General features: G+C 40.3%; 1 protein-coding gene across 2 annotated transcripts in view; it reads left to right on the forward strand.

The window, feature by feature from the left end:
* grm5b (glutamate receptor, metabotropic 5b) overlaps positions 1-16,202 on the forward strand; it is a 73,815-nt gene extending 57,613 nt beyond the window's left edge. For both annotated transcript variants that reach the window (XM_036536065.1, XM_036536064.1), the window contains exons 4-9: positions 1,219-1,454; positions 3,867-4,113; positions 4,284-4,452; positions 4,983-5,109; positions 9,518-10,457; positions 14,041-16,202. In XM_036536065.1, coding sequence (XP_036391958.1) covers positions 1,219-1,454; positions 3,867-4,113; positions 4,284-4,452; positions 4,983-5,109; positions 9,518-10,457; positions 14,041-14,872 — 2,551 coding nt within the window. In that variant the 3' untranslated portion in view covers positions 14,873-16,202. The remainder of the gene's footprint in view (positions 1-1,218; positions 1,455-3,866; positions 4,114-4,283; positions 4,453-4,982; positions 5,110-9,517; positions 10,458-14,040) is intronic.
* Positions 16,203-20,078: the final 3,876 nt, after the last annotated feature.

Genomic DNA, 20,078 nt, shown 5'->3' on the forward strand with positions numbered 1-20,078 from the left:
CAACAGAAAATGGAACTCTGCAGTAAGAACAAATATATGCTGATCAGGTTTTGTTACACAGCCTAAACTGCCTTTGGTGTAACTGTGGATATGTCCTCATAAGAAGTCACAAAAAATATCAAAGTGGTTGCAGGTTTTTTTAAAAAAAAATCCCCATTATGCAACAGTCCTATTATGCAACACTATTTTGGGATCAACAATTGTTTATTAGCCTCGTCTCACCATGACAAAGGCTGAGGCAAGACCAATGCAGCCCTTTGATTCACTTGCATGCATCCAATGGCTATTTTTCACACTCAAAGTCACACAGCGCAGCACAGCACAGTGGGCGTTCATTGCAGGATAGGTGCTACTGACAGTGCTGAGATGAGGGAACCCTGGCTGACCTACTCACCCCCATCCTCAACAGACAAGGCCAATTTGTTCTGCCACTGTTGGCTCCCGGTCATCGATGACATAGCAGGGACAAGATCTAATATTAAACAGCATATGTTCAGTATCTTACAAATCATTTGAATGTACTACCATTAGAACTGTAAAGAACCTTTGTTCATATAAAAGCCACAGCTAAGCAGCTAATGCGTATGTTGGGATTCACTTTCTCTCCTCAGACCGAAGCCCTACAGCTTGATTTTTTTAGTTACATGGCGGTTTAGGTCGTCTACCTTCAAATGTGTTCTCTGGTAAATAATTGACTTTTTTCTGACCTCACGTCCGTTCACACGTCTTTGCGACTGTGTTTGTCGAGGCCGTGAGCTTACTGGTGCCACTTGATTGCCCTGTCATTATTCGGAGAGGGCAACGTGCGGTAACCGGGGAGATACAGCAATAAAGGAACACGCATCGCAGGTCACCTCCGAGCCATGGTGCCTCAGTCTCTCTTCTTTATCATTAACCAGCAGAGCCTGAAAACCCGCCGATATTCACTTCTCACTTCACCAAGATTCTTTGCCTCAAAGGCAGCGGCTAACATGAAAAGTAAAGAGAAACAACCGCCAGATGTAACAACAGGAAGTGCATAACACTGCTTATTTCAGGGTCTTTCTTTTGGCTATTTGAGACCTAGCCTTCCGCTGAATTTGAAATACCATTGAACTGAACAGGATACACTAGCATTTTATTGTACACTCCAAAGCAGGCTATTATTTTTATTCTGTAAGTAAATGATTGGCTTGTTGTTGTCATTATTCCACTAACACAGTAATCTCTCCTATGCAGTGATGGCTGGGCTGACCGCTACGACGTCACAGACGGGTTTGTCCGAGAGGCCGCTGGCGGCATTACCATCAAACTGCAGTCAGCGGACGTCAAGTGGTTTGATGACTACTACCTGAAGCTGAGGCCTGAGACCAACCTGCGCAACCCCTGGTTCCCTGAATTCTGGCAGCACCGCTTCCAGTGCCGCCTCAAAGGCCACCCACAGGAGAGCATCAAGTACAACCGCACCTGCAGCAGTGAGTGAGGCGACAGCCCATCACTCCTGAAACACGTCACACCCAACACAATCTCGCTGCACCTGCTATGCTCTCATCCTACCTGATACATACATGTCATGCTCAATACACTCCTGTCATAGCCAATACCCTCTTATCACACTTGATACTGTTCTATTAAACTTGGTATGCTTTGTCCACTACACTTCTGTCATGCCCAATACACAACTGTCATGCGTGATATAATCCTGTCATGTATAAGGCACTCACATTATAACCAAAACAGTCTTGTCACGCTAGATACCATCCTAATAAACTAAATACATTTCCATCACAGTCAATGTACTCTTATCCTGCTAAAAAGACTCATGTCTTGTCTAGTACACTCCTGTTATGTGTAGCACACATGGACAACACCTGACAGGCCTCTCAAACAAAATATGATTCACCTAAACGCTTGTTCAGACAACAGAAGGTTGTGGGTTCGTGTCCTAATTTAGTATCTTTTCTGTTTTTGCTTTTTGTTCTACATCAGTTTCTTCAGGGCTGCTGTACGTCACAGAATTCAAAACAGGCTGAGACCCAAGGCCTTACATGAACCAGACATCTGCCTCTCCATCAGAGAGGAAGTGGGAAGCACATTCATTGCTGCTTCTAAGGCACAAAATTAGAACCTGCTTAGATCTGGAAATGCAAAAACAGAAAATGTTTGAACTATCAGAGGCGAGGAACATCTGGCCACTCAATGGGCCCGGTCTATGGGGTTTTGTTTTGCGTCTCTCTGTTTTCAGAATGCATGAATACATCAATCAGGCTCACGAGCCCCATGTCTCTGTAAGGTGTTTCTCTGGGCAATTCTCATGTTAATGACAGAGCAGAAACCAGCTGAAGCCGCATGCAGATCCCTTTCGCCCCCGTTCATTTCAACCATGCACCCTTCCTCCCCCCTTTCCCTTCAGACAGAGCTGATTGGGGCCAATTCATTTATTCAAAATGCTTTTTCCAGCCATTATCCCAAAAAGGCTTTTACTTTTAAATGCGGCTCCTCGCTCTCTCTCCCTTGCCACTCATTTACAAAGTTCCCTCTGAATACCCGCTCAAAGGGGATTGCTTTAATGACGTGCTTTCAAAAAACAACAACGAAAATTAATTCCGGACATAAAAATGGCATTTCCTGTCCTGTTTGATTTAATTTTTTAATGACCCATAGTAAAGGTTCCAGCAATGTGCTATATATGAAACCTGCTGTTCAAGTTCACAAACAGACCAGGTTATTATTTCACAGGTAATCTTTTCAACAAAGCAGATTTAATAAAAACAGGCTGTTATTTTTAATTGGATGTGGGAAGGAAATCATGAAGGGTGCATCCCTTCTCCTCACTGTACAAAAGCACACAATCTTCCCTGTCATTTTAACCAGTTCCTGTGCTTTAATCATTTTTCCATTGACAAACAGTCATTGGGAAAAAATATTTTGTTGTTCACGGTATATATGTGTGTATTTATATGTATATACACATACAGTACATATGAAGTGGTCGTTTTTACCTTCCCCCTTTCCCTTTCTGTCATTGTTTTCAAGTTCCATTGGTGCTGTTGCTGTTCATTGACTCACTTTTCTGGTGCGCTCACCCACTCCAAGCAGCTAATTCTGGAACTGCTTTTTTAAGCCATAACAATCTAGCTGAAGAATTTCAAGAATGTTCACTTCAGCATTGTTTGGCTCATAGTTTTGCCCCATAAAGTACAGATACAGACAGAATATGCACAGTTTACTTGCGTTTTGCAATAATCAGGTGCTGTTTTATGTACATGTTATAAGGCAGGAATAGTAAAGTAATTTGTGATGTAAAAGACTTAAGGATATCAGCTAGTGGTCGACCAGCATTATCTAAGGGTATCTAAACATGAGCAAGTGTATGTGTGTGTATGTGTAGGGTGTGTGGTAATACTGAGAGCAATCTCTGTGATGTCACAGATGGCGCACCCGCTGCCTTGGCACAGAGAGACCAGTTCAATCACATTCACCCATACTGTCATTGAGAAAATTGAATGTACCACTGTAGCTGGGCTGTTACATGATTAGATTTCTTCCCTCTTCTATTATCATTTTCACAACTGACAGTTCCGTTGAAGAGCATTTAGCATTTCCGCTGTAGGTATAGATTATTATTATTAACATCACTGTTTATAATGGTTATAGCACATAGCACATATCTCAGATCAACTCTACTGAAATGAAGAACTTCAGATCATTTTAATCACAGATGGCCTATCCCATTTTTCAAGGGCCGATTATTTCAGCTCATTTCTGAAATTCTCTGACCCCCCAATGCTACGGAATGTTTGATTTTTTTGCAGGCTCTCATAGTGGCAATGCTGTGAATATCAGAGGAGGTTCTGACACATTTCTCTTGTGGCTTCCCCCTCCAGAAAAGGAGAACCTCCGACAGCAGTATGCACAGGACACCAAGATGGGGTTTGTCATTAACGCCATCTACTCCATGGCCTACGGACTCCACAACATGCAGAAAGCCCTGTGCCCAGGAGTCGCTGGCCTCTGTGACGCCATGAGGCCCATCGATGGCAGGAAGCTCCTGGACTTCCTCATGATGACCAACTTCACAGGCGTGTCTGGGAAGGAAATCCTATTCGACGAGAATGGAGACTCCCCAGGGAGGTGAGTGAGTGCCTCACATAACATCCAACAAAAAAACGTACTCCCAATTTTGTTGCAAAGTCATGGCTACGATCTGTTGGAGATATATATATATATGTATATGTCTATGACTATATGATATTTGATCATATATATGTGTTGGCTTAACATGAAAGTTTTACTCTTCCCAGGTATGAAATCATGAATTTTAAGAAGATGGGCAAGGACTACTATGACTACATTAACGTGGGAAGCTGGGACAACAGTGGTCTAAAAATTGATGATGATGAGATTTGGGCCAACAAGAATGCCATCATCAAATCGGTCTGCAGTGAGCCATGTGACAAGGGCCAGATAAAGGTGGGTCATTGGGATGATGGCTTAAGGCACTCCGTTTAAAGACTAGATGGATTCTTGTGACGCAAAATCGTGATTGTAAGGTTGTCACACATAGTGGAGGCTGCCATTTTAGTTTAACAGCCTGTAGTTTGTCCCTCTCCAAGTCCATCTCTTTGCTGGCACTGAAGGTGTTATTACCAAACCATTTATCAAACCTGAAGTTCAAGCTATTTACATCATACAATGCAACTGACATCAAAACCAACCTTTTGAGTCTTTTTTCATATTTGCCCCCCCCCCCCCCCCGGGCCCTTTTATATTTTCTTTTTTTATTTTAAGTACTCACGTAAAGCCAAGTAAAAGGCAGATAAAGTGCCCATAAAGGCAAGTACTTTGGGGTGGGGCCTGAGAAAGTAACTAATAGCTTGCTGCCTTTGTTTTGGTATTTAGGTAGTTGAGGTGCTGGTAATGGCAGGCAAGTCTTGCGAATAAGAACCACAGATGAGTCTTTCCTCCACTCTGTCTCAACCTGACCTACACTTTATGCTCAGGTGATCCGCAAAGGTGAAGTCAGCTGCTGTTGGACCTGCACACCCTGTAAAGAGAATGAGTTTGTTTTCGATGAGTACACCTGCCGCGCCTGCGTGCTGGGCTCCTGGCCCACAGATGACCTCACAGGTGAGTCTCAGAGCTCCCGTGAGCTTGATTCTATTATGAGAACCTTCCACAGTCTCCTGTTTCACAGTCTGTTGTTTGCTAATTTTTCTAGTAGTATGTGAATAACTACTACTACTACTAATAATAAAAGTAATAATAATTAATTAATAATTAATTAATAATTTATTATTATTATTATTATTATTGTTGTTGTTGTTATTATTGCTGCTAATAATAATAATAATAATAATAATAATAATAATATCCTCTGAAAGCAGCTTCGTAATGTTTGCAACAGCTGGCTCACTGTATTGGATGGAGCTGAATCAGAATTTTTGTACAAATTCAGGTGTAATTCTTCATCCTGCCACAACAGGTACAAATAGCCAGTGTGTTCGTCACCTCAGGACAGCATACTGGACTTAAAGCCGTACACAAGTCAAATATAGCACATTCTGTTTATATGATTCACTTTTATAAGAACAAACTGAATATCAAAAATACTCTACGAGGCAAAATCATTGCATAGTAATTCTGCTTAAATAATCCATTAATAAGAATTGTGAAATCTAGTAATAAAAATAATTCTGGGCTCATTCACAACATGTAATATGATATAGCCAATAATAAGTGCAAAAAGTCATTAAGAATTTGAAATTTGAATTTGAAAGAGAATCTTGTATCTCTGCTTAATTACCATCTCACCAATTAAGGATGGAGAGAAAACAAATGCAAACCAGCAAGGCGTCTTTGATCAAGCAGTGTTACAGACCTTGTTGCTGTTGGAGGTGTTGCGTAACACAGTGGACAAATTTGTGGTAAAACAATGACTGAACTGTAGTATTGTAGCCAACACAACATGCCAAATCCAATATTATGTACCAAATCCTATGGGGATGCATAATTTATGTGAGTAACATGATTAATTTATGTTCAAAAGGACACTGTACCCTACACAGCACTAGCAATTTGTATGGTGACAATACAAAAGAATGAAATTGAATCACATTGAAATGTAATTGAATAAAGTTTTATATGAAACATACTGTACATCCAAATCCTTTTCATTTTCAATGTTTGAATAATTTGGCTAAAGCTGTTTTTCACCTCCAATATGTCCATTTATTTGTAATTGCACTTTTAATAATGAACTATAATTGTCCCAGACAAATGTAATTCTTCAATCTTATAGGTCTGGCTAGTATACAGTATTATTTGACCAATGTCAAAAGACATCCTTTTATTCATTAATCCTGTTCTATAGGTCTTTCACTGGATGGAATGTCTAAGAGGAAAACATTGATCTAAACATGTGTACATATGTATTCTACATTGAGGATGAACACTCAATTATGCCTGTTCCTTAACTGTGTGTTTGGTCTACACACTCTGGTGTCAGTTTCTGCCTATTTCAGTAGGGTCACCCACTGCACCAATCCTTCTCCAGGAAAGGAACTTGCTCAGTGGAACATTAAGGTTTTCTTCAGCATTTTGTGAGGGGAGGCCACCATCCGCTGTCCATCTGAATAGAACATAGAGCCCTTTCTAGGATGGTGAAATTGCAGCCCCTACCCCACATTCCCTCTCCTTGAAGCTGTATTTCCAGAGCAGTGATGCACCATGCAATATCCACCATGAAGCTACGGCTCAGAGGAGGGGAGGATCAGGGAGGCTCAGCATATTAACAGCCTTCTGTTCCCACAGTGGGACAGAAAAATGCGGAGTGTTCTCCTGCTTAAAATGCCGTGGCACCATCCTACATACAGACAGCTGGGAAACATTGACTGTTGATCCTTTGGAGACACTCTTGTCACATGTGAAGGAAAATGTCAGCCACTGCTTTGGTAAAGCGTTTAGGCCTACTAAATCAGTAATGCCATCTGAAGGGGATTATATTCAGAGTGGCTCTTGGTGGATTACGCAATGAAATTTTATCAATTTTTTTGTCACCTCCCCTTGTGCGACGTTCTCCATGTAATGTCAGCATAATATTAGAAAATATCAAGCTAACATTACAGGTGTCTCAGTTTTAAAATGTATTCATGTAACCTTCAAGTCATAATGAATTGAAAACATTGCAATATTGTCTCATAAAAATAATCTTACTGTAATCATAGCGCTTTCTCGTGTATTTTGTCTATACCGTTTAAGCTTGTAAAAAAAAAAGAAAAATATACTAAGAATCTTTACTGTAGACACGATTGATCTGTTGTGGGTGTCTTTCACCAGTTGGAAATCTATGCAGTTGGAAACCATGCCAGGTTATGACAGAGTGACCTACAGAAGAGGGTGTGATTACCATAAATTGGCCAAAAAATCAGAGCAAGGCTGTATGAATGAATTCAGTCTGCAATTTCAGATAACAAGCTCACCTGAAAAAAAAACTCTGATCTTTGAGAGATGCAGCTCCAAAATTTTATTCATTCATTTTGCATTAAAGGGTTTCATTCACCCAATAAATGATTCCAATGTGCTCCCTTTGTTAGAAAGCTGCACATGGAACCATTATCAGATTTCTTATGTGACCGTTTCTTGAATAGGATTATTTTGGTTGTAGAAGACGGGAGAACAATTGCCTTTTGCGGCCATGCATTGCATCCTTTTAAACATAATGGAGGCAAGGCGCTCTTTCAATTAAAATGAAAGTAATTGTTCCCTTGATTGCCTAACCGGAAGAGAGAGGCTAATGCAATTCATTGAATGCCATTATCTGACAGGTTTTTCTGATGATAATAATGCCACTCTGATTAAGCCTTTGAAAAATAACACTGGCTAAGAGTCTCATGGAGCATTCAAGGGATATAACACTCAACAGCATGTAGAATATTTAAGGGGTAACACAATCACAAGAATTTTGTTTATGAGATCCCACCTTTTTGTTACATCACATTTTGCTAAACTTAACATTTAAATTTTACTAACCCAATATCTATCAAAGCAGTTTAAAAAGTTCTACTTAATAAATTCAAACAAACAACAGACGTCGACACAGAAAATACACAGCGGTTTTACAGCTCTGAATCCATTATCTATTTTATCTTCTCTCTCATCTCTTTCTTATGGTAAAGCGGGGAATGGGGAATGACATTCAGCCGTCACTTGTGATTATATTAGCACGGGATACTGATCATTTTTAAATTCCTCTCGGGATTGGCGCGATGATGAGGTGACTAATTTAACACAAACAAATTCACCAATTCTGAGGCTCTTAAGTAGTAGTGAGTAGTAGAGGCGGCAGTGGCGGATTTCAGAAAACGCCTGTTGGTGCTTACAGCATGAGTGCTCCGTGTGCGGTCTCTCCCTCCTTCGCCACAGCAGACCTCATCACACACTATTATTCATATGATTGAAACAGTGCAGTCGGAGGCGTTTACGTTATTACCAGTAAACTAATCTCCTCCCTCTTTCCCTCAAGATAATTGTTCTTTGGCCACCCAATTTCATTATAGTACATCAAGTGCGGTTGTTAATGCAAATCAATTTAACGGATGTGTTTTTGGAGCGTGTGGGGATGGGATGCGGGATATAGTTTATTAATACAAACTAACAATATTGTAGCGGGTTGTTAATGTAGGAGCTGGTGTGTGAGGCGTAATTTTTTCTTAGAAGTTAGAAGATTCACCATCATGGAGATTTGATGCACATTTTAATTTGGGAAAATATAAACTAAATTATGTTGAAATAATTCTACGGCTCCAATTCACTTGGTTTAACAGCTGTAGCTTACACCGTTACGAGTCATTGCATTGAAACAATAATCTTTCTCTGCTTTCTCTGCGACTCGGTTTATGCTATAATGACAATGTGTAAACAAATAGTTTTTTTATGTTTTTCCTCAAATCGCTTAATTACTTTGCTGTCTCGGAGCGAATTAAATCCTGTTTCAATTAACCGCCTTCAGAAGCGAGTGCAGCGGAGCAAGCCGATGCTATGAGAATTCACTGCAAGGTGTATTTAGATTAAAAAAAATGGAAAGTTGAGAATGCCTGAATAACAAATGAATAATTGAAATATTTTGTGGTTTCAAATTACATTTTGACCTTTTATGACATTTTGGATTCGAGGTGATGTCTGAATTCACTCATAAATCACTTACAGGTTTTAAGCTCCATTTAAGCAACAGTGTTACCGTTCTATACCCTATATTATATAAAAAGAATGAACTTGAAAGATTATATGAAGTTGGTGATGAAATCATTTAACGTCTCACTGCTGCACTTCTGCTTTCTCTCTAAACATCTGACACACCACAACACATTTAGCTGATCCGTGTACGTTCTCTTCCACGCACATTAAGAAGCGTCGTAATTAGAGTTGTCCTCTGAATTAATTGCTCTTATCTCTTGTATGGGAGGCGGTGCTTAAAACTAATTTAGAGGGAGTGCAAAAAACTAATCAAGGCTGCGCTTGTCTACTTCTTGGCTCTCAGGCTGTGACCCCATTCCCGTGGAGTACCTCCGCTGGGGTGACCCCGAGCCCATTGCTGCTGTGGTCTTCGCCTGCCTCGGCCTCCTGGCCACCTTTTTCGTCACCTCCATCTTTATCATATACCGGGACACGCCTGTGGTCAAGTCCTCCAGCCGCGAACTCTGCTACATCATCCTGGCGGGCATCTGCCTGGGCTACCTCTGCACCTTCTGCCTCATCGCCAAGCCGCACGTGGTCTACTGCTACCTGCAGAGGGTGGGCATCGGCCTGTCACCCGCCATGAGCTACTCGGCCCTGGTCACCAAGACCAACCGCATCGCCCGCATCCTGGCCGGCAGCAAGAAGAAGATCTGCACCAAGAAGCCGCGCTTCATGAGCGCCTGCGCCCAGCTGGTCATCGCCTTCATTCTCATCATCCTGCAGCTGAGCATCATCGTGGCCCTCTTCATCATGGAGCCACCTGAGGTCATCCACGACTACCCCAGCATCCGCGAGGTCAACCTCATCTGCTACACCACCAACCTGGGCGTGGTGGCGCCGCTGGGCTACAACGGCCTACTCATCCTCAGCTGCACCTTCTATGCCTTCAAGACGCGCAACGTGCCGGCCAACTTCAATGAGGCCAAGTACATCGCCTTCACCATGTACACCACCTGCATCATCTGGCTGGCCTTCGTGCCCATCTACTTCGGCAGCAACTACAAGATCATCACCATGTGCTTCTCCGTGAGCCTGAGCGCCACGGTGGCGCTGGGCTGCATGTTCGTGCCCAAGGTCTACATCATCCTGGCCAAGCCCGAGCGCAATGTGCGCAGCGCCTTCACCACCTCCACCGTGGTGCGCATGCACGTGGGCGATGGGAAGTCCTCCTCCGCTGCCAGCCGCTCCAGCAGCCTGGTCAACCTGTGGAAGCGCAGAGGGTCCTCCGGCGAAACCCTAAGGTAGGAAAACCTGTCTGTAGGGAAGGGGGTGGGGTGCAGACGTTCAGGGCTAAAGGTCATTTGAGGGTGATGAGTATTAAAGATCAGAGGTTACTCTGAAAGAAATAGTTTCCAAGGTCAGAGGTTAACTACGGGAAAGCCAGGATCAAAGGTCAGGCAAGACAAAGGAGTGTGTTGGGTTAGAGGTCAATTGAGGGAACACAGGCGTTGGCTCAGCAAGCGCCATTAGACTGATTGATTCCCCCAGCCAATGAGAGTTTGTCTTCTTAAGCTACCTTTGATTGAACTCAGGGTTTGAGCATTTAAATGCTTGAAATGAATTGTAGACTTTTGCCAGAGAGGGTGAGAATATTGCTGTTCATGCTTTATTACTTGTTTTATCTACTCCAGATGACCTCCTAGGGGAAAGGGAACACAAATAGGGAAAACAAATGGTAAAAATTATCCTCATTATTCTTTGCTAAAAAAAGAAATCTATTTATAAAAGGCCTTGAGCCGTTATGGGGTAAGGACAGTACTGGAAGTAAATAATCAAATTAATTAATTCATTAATAATATCACATTTTGGCCTTCCATACCATTGTTTCAGCAGACAACAGTGAGTCTGAACCATGAATTTATAAGCCTGAGTGTGCTGTGCAAAACTGTACAGAAGAACAGAAAGTGTCGATGTGCATGAAACTCATGTTCACTTCCTCAAAATCCACCTGACCTCAGGGATGTCCTGTTCCTTTGGAATAGTACCAAATCAGTCTATTTCCCTGATGAAACGGTCTTTTCAGCAATTTAACAGCTGTGAACTACTATAGCAGTAATTGTTTTCTGTGTAATATTGCTGTGGGAAACAGGCATCTATGTTCGTGTTTTCAATTATAAAATGGCCATGCTAACAGCTTTTTTTTTTTGCATAATTAACAATATTTTATGCCTACACTTACACTGAAGTAAGTAAAAGCATAATGACAGAGAGGAAAAGAAATGTCCCTATAAACCCTTTATCAGTGTAAAGACAGCTGCTTCAGTAGAGTTTAATCAATCAATCAATCAATCAATCAACCCATCAATTGGCCAATAACTTTTCTTATTTGAATCATTAAATCATAGCACCATTTACATTCACATACATCCATAACATTACCCAGTGGGTGTATGCCAAAGTGAAAAAACAATAACCTAGAAAATCCCATTTTAGCCAATATAAGGAAAATTTTGGCTCCCAAATTTAAAAAAGAAAAATTGCTCCCAAGATCATTCATCAGAAATTGAGATACATTTCTGAAAAATACTGGAATATGCAAAATTGCAAAATAAGTGTGCAAATGCAAATATGAACATATACATGGCTGGGGGAAGGATCACGGAATATGTTATACTATCAGATATCAAAGCCCGCTCCACACAGCTCTATGACTTCACTTGCAAGATTTTGTCATTTTTCTCAACAATGGGGAAGTGTTCTTTCTTGTTGTTTTTCTGATTTTTTTTTTTTTTAGTCCTGAGGAATTGCCTAATTGACAGGGCTTTGTCCAGACACACAATGGAGTGGAGAAGGAGTTGTGCGGGTTGTCTTTGAGCTCTGAACAGCTGTCATGTTCGATCGCATTGGAGCGGCAGCCCAGCGATGGAGCTGAGGCCTGAAGCGCTTTCTTTTTTTAATCTGACTCCCTCCAAAGGTGCTGGTCACTTTAAATTACAGACAGCAAGCAAAACAGAGGCCTGTGTGTCACTTAGTCAGAAGTTTGGCTTTTCACTAAAGCTCAAAGATGACAGCGCTGGAGAGGAGGAAGAAATTGACAGCTTTTCTTTTGACATGGGATCAAGACCAAAACATTGCAGAGAATTGTTCTCTAAACCTGTGTTTTCCCTGTACCTGTCTCACCTGTCTCCCCTGTCTAAAGGGCTTCTCCCTGTTCATCCATCTGTGTTGGCTAGCCAGGCGGTCCAATGTAGATCGGTTCTGAAGTATTAACCAATGGTACTTCTAAAACATAAAGTTCTTTACTCAGGTACCTCTTGCAAGAAATACCTAGTTTTATAATTACATAAATGTTTCCATGTAACATTCAAATGGCACCTTACCACACCCTTACCTACACACCATTTTTATGACAGAAGAAGAAGTCATAGTGCATGACTAAATCCTACAGAACTACGCAGTGGGGTAGCAGTTTAAGGTAACTAGTTAACAAACAATGGTATGATGTGTACCAACCAATACCAACGGGTGCCTTTCATTTTTGGCCCTCCTTCTAATTTCATCCTTCAAAAGATTTTCATTTGAAAAAAATTAAATAAAGCCTACCCAGAAAGCTGTGGGTAATAAAGCTCTGCAGAGTTTATATGTGCTGGAGGTTACAGTATTGACTCTTGATTTGAAAACTGAGCAGAACTTTACCCAGTTACATTGCACACACATGAATCAAGTCCCAGAGCAAACAGAGGGCTTTGGCATTTGTGCTGGACTACCAGCGGGAATTTGGACTTCACTGCAAGCCCAGGAAATCATTTTGATTGGGTCCACAGCCAGCAGGGCTGGTTCAATTTGTTATGTGCACTCTCATCTTGTTTGAAAATATATATTGTTAAAATATATAAAATTAAATGCATGTTATATGAGTAAATTGGAGTCAGTACATTATGTTAGGCTTTAGATCTTTGATATACTCTCATTTAACTTAATTTTTACAATGCATCTACATCTGAAAATGCTTTCCCTTAGTTTGGTTTATTTGCTACTCTGTCTCTGTGTACATCTGCCAATAATATAAAAGTTATGCTCTTATTTGCTTATATGAAAAGTTTTAAAAATTAACATTTATATGTACATAACTTGTTTGTTATAATTTGCCACTTAGATATATTATACAGGCTGGAATAATAACGTGCGTTTATAATTGCCATATAATGATCCATTACCCATGACGTTGATTTCTAGGATTTCCTACTGAAACCAAGTGAATCTTTAAGTTTAAAAGGTAATAGTATGGTTAACAGTAATAAGTAATTGACCATGACTGTTGTTATATGCATACTATGGTCAAGAGCTAAAGATCATGCTGAGATCTAGTCAATACAAATACAAGGAGTGGACTGCATGTAACACTTCTTAATAATAATAATTCTATAATATACTAAGGTGTGTCTGAAGGTCATTGATCTGTTCACGGGGGCTCTGTGGTCTTTTGAGCTTTGAAACAAAGTGCTTGTGGTTTTCAAGAACTCTATATTGCCCCATCTTGGAGATGTGATAAAATCAGGGACTTAATTATGGGATTAATTAAAACTACTGAATGTCATTAACCTCGTAGTGGTGCCCACGGAGAATGACCCTCTATACTTCCCTTCTGCATCCTTTCAGCAACCCCCCCCATCACCCGACCACCCTTTCATATGCACACATATAGGACCTCAGCTTAATGAGAACATGACATATGCACATGCATTTACATGTGTCTCTAACAATGAAGTCTCTTGTAACTGCTTGGGAAATTTAGTGCTCCTATCCACCACAACCCTTTGTTTGTTAACCCTGGAAGATGCTTGGCAGGGATATTTTAATGACGGGATGTTTATTCTCACACAGCTCAAATGGCAAGTCAGTCACGTGGGCCCAGAACGAGAGAGGCACTAGAGGGAACCATCTGTGGAAGCGACTGTCCTTCCACATCAAAAAGAAGGAGAGCAACCAGACGGCTGTGATCAAGCCCTTCTCCAAGGCCCCCGAGAGCCGCTACGGAGGCGACATCACGCCCGAGTCCGGCGCCAAGATGCTGTACGAGGTGTCGGAGGCGGAGGAGCACTACCCGGTGACGTACCGGCCGCAGACGCCCTCGCCCATCAGCACGGTCAGCCAGCGCGCCGCCTCGCTGGGCTGCGCCCCCGAGGAGCCGGCGGTGCCCACCTACCTGAGCGAGCAGCCCCAGCGCAGCTGCTCCTCGCAGGGCTCGCTCATGGACCAGATCAGCTGCGTGGTCAACCGCTTCACTGCCAACATCAGCGAACTCAACAGCATGATGCTGTCCAGCTCTCCACCAGGCCCCTCCGGCGCTGGGGCCGCCTCCGACCCCTGCCCGCCGCCCTTCCTCATCCCCCGCGAGATCCAGCTGCCCACCACCATGACCACCTTCGCGGAGGTGCAGCCCGTGCCCTCCCTGGAGGGGAACGGGCACCTGCAGGCCATCTGCAAGACGTCGTCCACTAGCATCAAGGAGGCAACCTCCGAGTCATCCGCCATCAAGACCGACCTGGAGGAGCTGGTGGCCCTGACGCCGCCCTCGCCTTTCAGGGATTCAGTCGACTCAGGCAGCGCCTCGCCCTCTTCGCCCGCGTCTGAGTCTGCCCTGTGCATCCCCGCCTCCCCCAAATACGACAGACTAGTGCTGCGTGACTACAGCCAAAGCTCCTCGTCCTTGTGAAGGGAACAGAAAACCCGGGGAGGAAGCCGGAAAAACCACAACACTGGAACGCGGCAAGAACAGCGAGAGCAACACACCTACTGTGTCTCCTATGTTTACAATAGATTTGGTAGCTGACGTATAAAGTAGAGGAGAAAGGCAGAGGTGATTGGTTCGACTGACAAAGCTACCGATAAATCATCTCTTGTTTTTTGTATGATTTGGAAAAACAATGTGTTCAATGTACTATACTTCGGACTCTTTTTGAGTTTGGTTGTTCTTTATTTGGTAGTGGCCTTACACAAACATGGCTTTCAACTAATTAGAGCTGTTTTAGATTTGGGCATCTGTGGGCTTACTGTTCCCAGAGGACCCACACCTCCATAGTGTTGGTATTGCTAGGAGGACATTAGGGAAGGAAGGTCTTTGTGGACCGATGCCACTCGTGGGTGCTTAAATGATATTAGAGAACAGTCCATCTGGTCTGCCTGGGCTACACTGTAAATATGAAGTTTGATAGGCCTGCTGGCAAGTTATCAGACATGCTACTACAAAGTGCTTTGCTTGACCACCATAAAAATGTGTATATATACATAAAATAGTGCATTTGTCATATGAAGTTTTTCTTATATTTATTTTTGATCTGATGACTTTTTATCATCCTTCTTTTCATTTATTTATTTATTTTTTCCAGAACAAACGCTTCATGATTTTGAATGTATATTTCCTGAATAATTCTCGAACGATGTGGGACCAAAATTATCTCGTACCTCTTGAGTGTTTGGAAAATAGTCATCCATAAGACCAAGCATTCAGTGTAGATCCTGAAGTGACCGACATTAGCTTGTGCTCAGTACTGTGCTAATTCAATGTGTTTCAAACAGAGAGCGTTTAAATGTTAGCTTAATGAAGTGAATTTGTTAGTTGACTGAGTGAAAAGTGGTCATGTTTATGGCACCATACAACACATTAAATCATGAATTGGTTGATTAATTGTCTTACGGGTGAATAAAAGTGAAATGAGGTTTATTTCTTTCATGACTGTATTTCCCCACTTTAAAAGGGCTCTTCACTTTCTTGAGTGTATTTAGAATGCATGTTATCATGCAATGCTGGTACTAGCCTCTGTTTTCTCAGCCCTGTACACAGAGAGTTATTTAAAAACAACATGTACCTGAAAAGTAAATTGACAGAGATGTCTTTATGAGGGAACACAACTGTAATTAATACAATTGTCAAGAATGTGACCGATTATATACCAACTATAAAACTAGTCTCTATTCACCAAGATGCCGATAAGCAGAAAATTAAATGTTCCTTTTATTTATCATAGCATATAGTTATTGTAAATACCAAGGGCATGCTGAAAATGATATTTTTCATTTACAAATCAGATGAAGGTAATCCCATGTTCCTTACATAAAGTTAAAAAAAAAGTTGCAAAAAGATTTTACACTAACTTCAAAAAATGTCTTTTTAAAATGATCTTATCATGATAACAATACTGACATCTACAATTACGTTTAAATGAATGTGAAAACAAAAATTGTAATTCAGTTGTCCAGTGATAGTATATGAAATATATCTATATATATAAACCTAACTATTTGTGCCAAAAGGGAGGGGTGGGGTTTAGTGTTTTCATAAAATCAGAGGTAGAATCTGTTTTTATTGTTTTGGTTATTCTTTTATATATAATATTCCAGATTTTGAAACATAAAGCAATATTAACAACACAAAAGCATACATGCACATGAAGCACACATTTGCAAAAGAAAAAAGTTTTGCAACAATATATTGGTTACAGTATTAGGCCTTTGATTTTGTATAAACATTGCATTAAATTAAGACATTATTCTTGTTTTTTTTTTTAAACAAGTGATATATGAGGTCAATATCCAGGAAAAATGTGATTGCCATGTAATATAGCAAGTGGAAGCACTGACTTGTCTGCGCTAAAACTTGCTGATAACCTGGCCAAAACAATTCCTCTCTGTCTTTAAGAGTGCACAGTGAGGAGTTAAATGATCATGTTCTGCTGCTTTAGGAATGTTGGTTAATTGAAAAGTTATCCAGTTTCCCCTACTATTTAATATATACAATGCATATCTAATTGCATATATTGAATTGGTGAGTATTCAATTCAAAAATTAAAGCTAGAATTTTGATGTGGATGTACTCATCTTATAAACCAACAGCTGACAGCTCGTTTTGCTGATCAGAATTATTTATGCTTGGTCTTACTGACCAAATATTTTGTTTAAATTTTCCAGCAGATAACTCTAGGTTCCCTTGAGGATAATTAATACAATTGGTAGGAAACTTAACTTTAAACACAAAAGGCTCAATTTTCTTTCGCGACCATTTTGAAATTTTGCAATATTGGCTGTAATATCTCCAAATTATCTATCTTTCCTGTCAAAAAAATATGCTTTTCTCTGGTCCTGTTTCCTCAGTTTTTCTTATTATATGATTAGTTGACACAAAAGTAACATGGTACCATCTTCAGACGTGAAGGTTAAAATAGGGGTATCTATTTTGTTAAGTTACTGTGCATATGGCTCGTCAACTTTCTTAGCTTTATGAAAGACATACATTAAATCTAGAGACTAGAAAGGTGTTCTGTGAAATTAAACTAAATATGTAGAAAACTGTGGACCCTATTTTTGTAAATCACAGTGTGGGACACACAAGACTTAACTAGAAAATATGTGTGGGTGGAGTTGTGATCTTTCACAAGTTCACTCATATACCAGTTGGAGCATGGTCAATTCACAGGGGTAAATAATGATTGATTAAGTTCATTATGTCCTTGTGTTAAATGCTAAAGTGGGCAGAAGTGAAGGTTTGTGGGGTTTTATGATGTGTATGAAGTGAAGGTGGTGAATAATAGTGGTACGTTTAAGTTCCCATTACAAAATGCTGTATTTCACAGTGTCCTTCCCAAAATTAATTAAATGCACTGCAAGAACTAATTATTTAATTTTCTTATGACAAACATATTCATCTTAAAATGAGTATGTATCAGATCAATCTTAATTATACCTTTCCTACTTTTCTCTGGCTTGTATTTTCCTATTTAAAATGAAATATTTTCTTTGGAAAAAAATATAACTGTGGGGAAGCTTTAGAACAGGGGCTCCATAAATGTGTTCTTTAATTTGTGAAAAATAGAGGAAAATTAAACATAGCTTTAATATATTCAGATTCAATTATGGTGTGGTTAAAAATCATATTCATTATTTTTGCAGTGCAAAGAATATGTCAAAAAAGATGAGTGTTGCTTAAATGTATATTAATGTTTACATACTTTAAGCTAGAGATAATGTTTTAAAGGGAATTGGTTCTTATCATGTGAGACACTCTTAAACATAATTTAAACATAATTTGCCTCTGTGTTTACCCACAGCCTGGACTGATTGTTTGAAATCAAAAGGGACAACTCACCTAAATGAACACTTTCCCTCAAAAATAGGGTCCAAAAATTGATGTGTGAATTTTAATTTTGGGATTTTCTTGGTTCTATACAGAAATAAATGGAGAGGACAGTGTATATTTCTAAATCCCACTCCAGCCTGTGCCAACTATTTAATCTGTATGGACTGTCAAAGTGCTTACATTTTTGTGTTACTGACATTTGATGATCGATTCCTTTTTTGTGTGATGCATTATGGTTTGTTTTTTGCTGCTTTTCTGACTGACAGAACTTTAGAATGTACTGTATTATGATATTATTGACGTAAAGCTGGAAAAGATTTTTATCACTATTTGTTGACATTTTTAATAGTTTCAATCAGCTTTGTAAATGTGAGAAATGAAAAAGGTTAATGCTGTTTAGAGACATTTTCATTGTTTTTTGAGTTTTCTTACCATCGGCGAACCATTGTGTTATTGTACTACAGAGTACTTTTTGAACATTATTAAAAACCTGGAATTAATGTTTAGTGTTTGTTCATTTCAAAGTTGTTGTTACTGTTGATCACACATGTGCAATGACTAGAGCATTAGAGCACTGGTCTGTTAGCATGTGCTTGGGGGTGATGCAGATTTGTACTATAGGATAGCACTTCAGCTTGATTGGTCCAACTGTATACTGTATGGCTAACAACAGGCTAGGTCTACACAATGTATGAGGCGTAAAACTGAAGAACTGAAAAGGATAAATAAATAAAAACATAAAAGTATTGGTAGAGAGAATGGTAGGTGTTCAAAAAAATAACAATAAAAAACAGCATTACAGTCAGTGTGAAAAGCCAGCCCTTTCAATATTGCATCATGAACTACCTCTCTACTCTTCCAGAATAATAAATTAGGTCCAGACAGAATATGATTCATGTTGTTTTATTTATTGTATTTTATTCCCTATTAGAATAGGAGGAGAGGCTATTAAAATAACAAATGAATGAATGGACTCTTCCTCTAATGAATACAACATGGTTTACTTTCCTATTCCATTGAGGGAGAGACAGAGCTCTTTCCAAATATCAATATAATAGTACTGCATGTGTCTCTACACCAAGTATGGTTTTCACATATCATAGTTAAACCAGGTCCACACATATGCAACTGGCTATGTTACTTAGTGGCATTAAACCAATTGTTTCAGAATTGAAAGACAAACAACAAACTAAACTAAACCATTGACTGCCAGAATTTCTCTGAAATTTTAATGCAGAGACATTTCAAAATAGCCTACTGTAGAATTGGTAAAATGAATACGTAAAACCATAAATAGGGAGAAGATGCCAAATAGACAGGTGGGACTGTTAGTGGAGAGGGATGCTGTGGACATCCCTTGCTAGTTATAGAAAGTTATAGAAATAACTCTTAGTTACAAAAATAAACTCTTAAGGGAGTAGAGCTGAGGGAACATGAGCCCGTAATTTCCGTTCAGGCATAGTCCGTAAAATCTTACTCTCTGAGGATGTCATGCTGTGTGACATTCTCTCATGACATCAAGCTGGGGAATCACATAAAGGTCTAACCCACTTGGTGCAAAGTGTCCATTGCGTCAATGAGACTGACAAGGCTGTGTGCTGTAACTAGGAACCCTTTTTACACCGACTAGCACACCTGGCAACATAACAGCACTGTCCCATCACCTTGTCTTCCCACTGAAATCATTCCCTGGGATTGTGTACTTCTAGGCCTATTATGATTCTTATGTCTTTAGAAGGCATTATCAATTGTGGGACGATCTCAACTAATTTAACAAACACTTACAGAC

Source organism: Megalops cyprinoides, chromosome 9 (genome assembly GCF_013368585.1).
Source record: "Megalops cyprinoides isolate fMegCyp1 chromosome 9, fMegCyp1.pri, whole genome shotgun sequence".
Taxonomy (NCBI): domain Eukaryota; kingdom Metazoa; phylum Chordata; class Actinopteri; order Elopiformes; family Megalopidae; genus Megalops; species Megalops cyprinoides.